The following is a 1,526-nucleotide window of genomic DNA, read 5'->3' as shown; positions in this document are numbered from 1 at the left end:
TACAAAACTAGTGTACACTGCACTTACCTGGCACTAGTGGGTTGAGATACCATTTTTTTCCATACATTATCATATCTTTAGGAAAAATGGAGGGAATTACCATATATTAATTTTAGGCAATGGGTTCATTTCATTTGCCCAGTACAAATAACACCCTAATTTGTATAGAGGAGTAAGCCAAATCTTTTGTTCACACTTAAGTTGAGAATACTAGTTAATCCCAAGTATTTTTTGGCAGGACTCAGGATCAACAATCTCAGACAGCATCAGTTCCATAACCATTGGTGTTGTGCAAGTTCTGGCAACCCTTTTGGCAACAGTGCTCATGGACAAAGCAGGGAGAAAACTCCTGCTGATTGTTTCTGCTTCCATGATGGCTCTTTCTCTCAGTGGGTTTCTTTTTTATTGTTATTCATCTGTTTTTCATTTAGTGTATAGGATACAGGATCTTTAGGAATTCATCATATCATCTCTTGTTATACTATTAGTAAAGAAACAGTGTAATTCTTATATTTCCCTTGTTGGATTTACACACAGGTTAAACCTCATATGCAGAAAACTTATAGTACAAGGATTCATGTCTTTTCCACATTTTTACAGCTGCACTTGGGGAATTCTTCTATGAGAAAATGGAGGATGAGGTATGGGCAGTTGAAACCTTAGGCTGGCTGCCTTTGGCATCACTAATTATCTTTATTGCTGCCTTCTCAATTGGTTATGGCCCCATTCCGTGGCTGATGATGGGTAAGACAGGTTATTCTTTAGTCTTAGATGTAAGTAAAAAAAGGCATTTATATTTTTCAGTTCTAAATGTTGTTGACTGGCTAGAGAGGTTTATCTTACACGTTTTTGCTCATTCACACCTCCTTTTTACCCTGATAGTACTGGAAAAGAGCTATTTTTTTATATATGTGTTTTTTTCTCCTTTATAAATAATTTTCTCTAAAACTGAACCATGTAGGACTAGGATGAGCTTTATATATTGTATAATGCATTTTTTCTCTTCTGTAGGAGAGCTTTTCTCCCCTAATGTGAAGGAAGCTGCAGCTGGTCTAGCAACTATGGTCAATTGGACCCTGTCGTTCAGCATAACTCTGATATTTGTGCCTCTTCAGGTAAGTTAACTGACTAAAATTATGTAAGAAGAGTCTGTAATAATTTTGTTCCATTTAATGATATTTTCAAGATTTTTAAAACACTTTCAGTTTTTTCTTCATCTATCTAATTGGTGCATTATGAAATAAATATTTGTTAATTTTCTTCCAAGTAGTTTATTTATGGTTCACTTAATTTGATGAAAAAAAAAATTGTTTCCAGGATGCCATTAGTGACTTTGGTGTCTACTGGCTGTTTGCAGGAGTGTGTGTACTCAATCTCATATTCTCTGTGACAGTAGTCCCTGAGACAAAGGGCAAGACACTGGAAGAAATATCAGCCTATTTTGGTGGGCCAGTAGTTTCCAGTGACTCACACCCTAGTCGTGAAAGTGATGCATGAGCGTGAAGTTTTATTCCCTTTAAAGAATT

At 35.9% G+C, this 1,526-nt stretch overlaps 1 protein-coding gene across 1 annotated transcript in view; it reads left to right on the top strand.

Moving 5' to 3' along the window:
- The window catches only part of LOC119590578 (facilitated trehalose transporter Tret1-like), a gene marked incomplete at its 5' end in the record, with an annotated part of 8,390 nt that overhangs the window by 5,021 nt on the left and 1,843 nt on the right, over positions 1-1,526 (top strand). Inside the window, 4 exon segments of the mRNA XM_037939252.1 lie at positions 239-389; positions 601-744; positions 1,012-1,115; positions 1,318-1,504. Of these exon segments, the coding sequence (XP_037795180.1) occupies positions 239-389; positions 601-744; positions 1,012-1,115; positions 1,318-1,497 (579 nt within the window).

This window comes from Penaeus monodon, chromosome 27, assembly GCF_015228065.2.
Source record: "Penaeus monodon isolate SGIC_2016 chromosome 27, NSTDA_Pmon_1, whole genome shotgun sequence".
In the NCBI taxonomy this organism is placed as follows: Eukaryota; Metazoa; Arthropoda; class Malacostraca; order Decapoda; family Penaeidae; genus Penaeus; species Penaeus monodon.
Note: the sequence above shows the minus strand (reverse complement) of the source record. Positions and strands in the feature narration are given on the sequence as shown.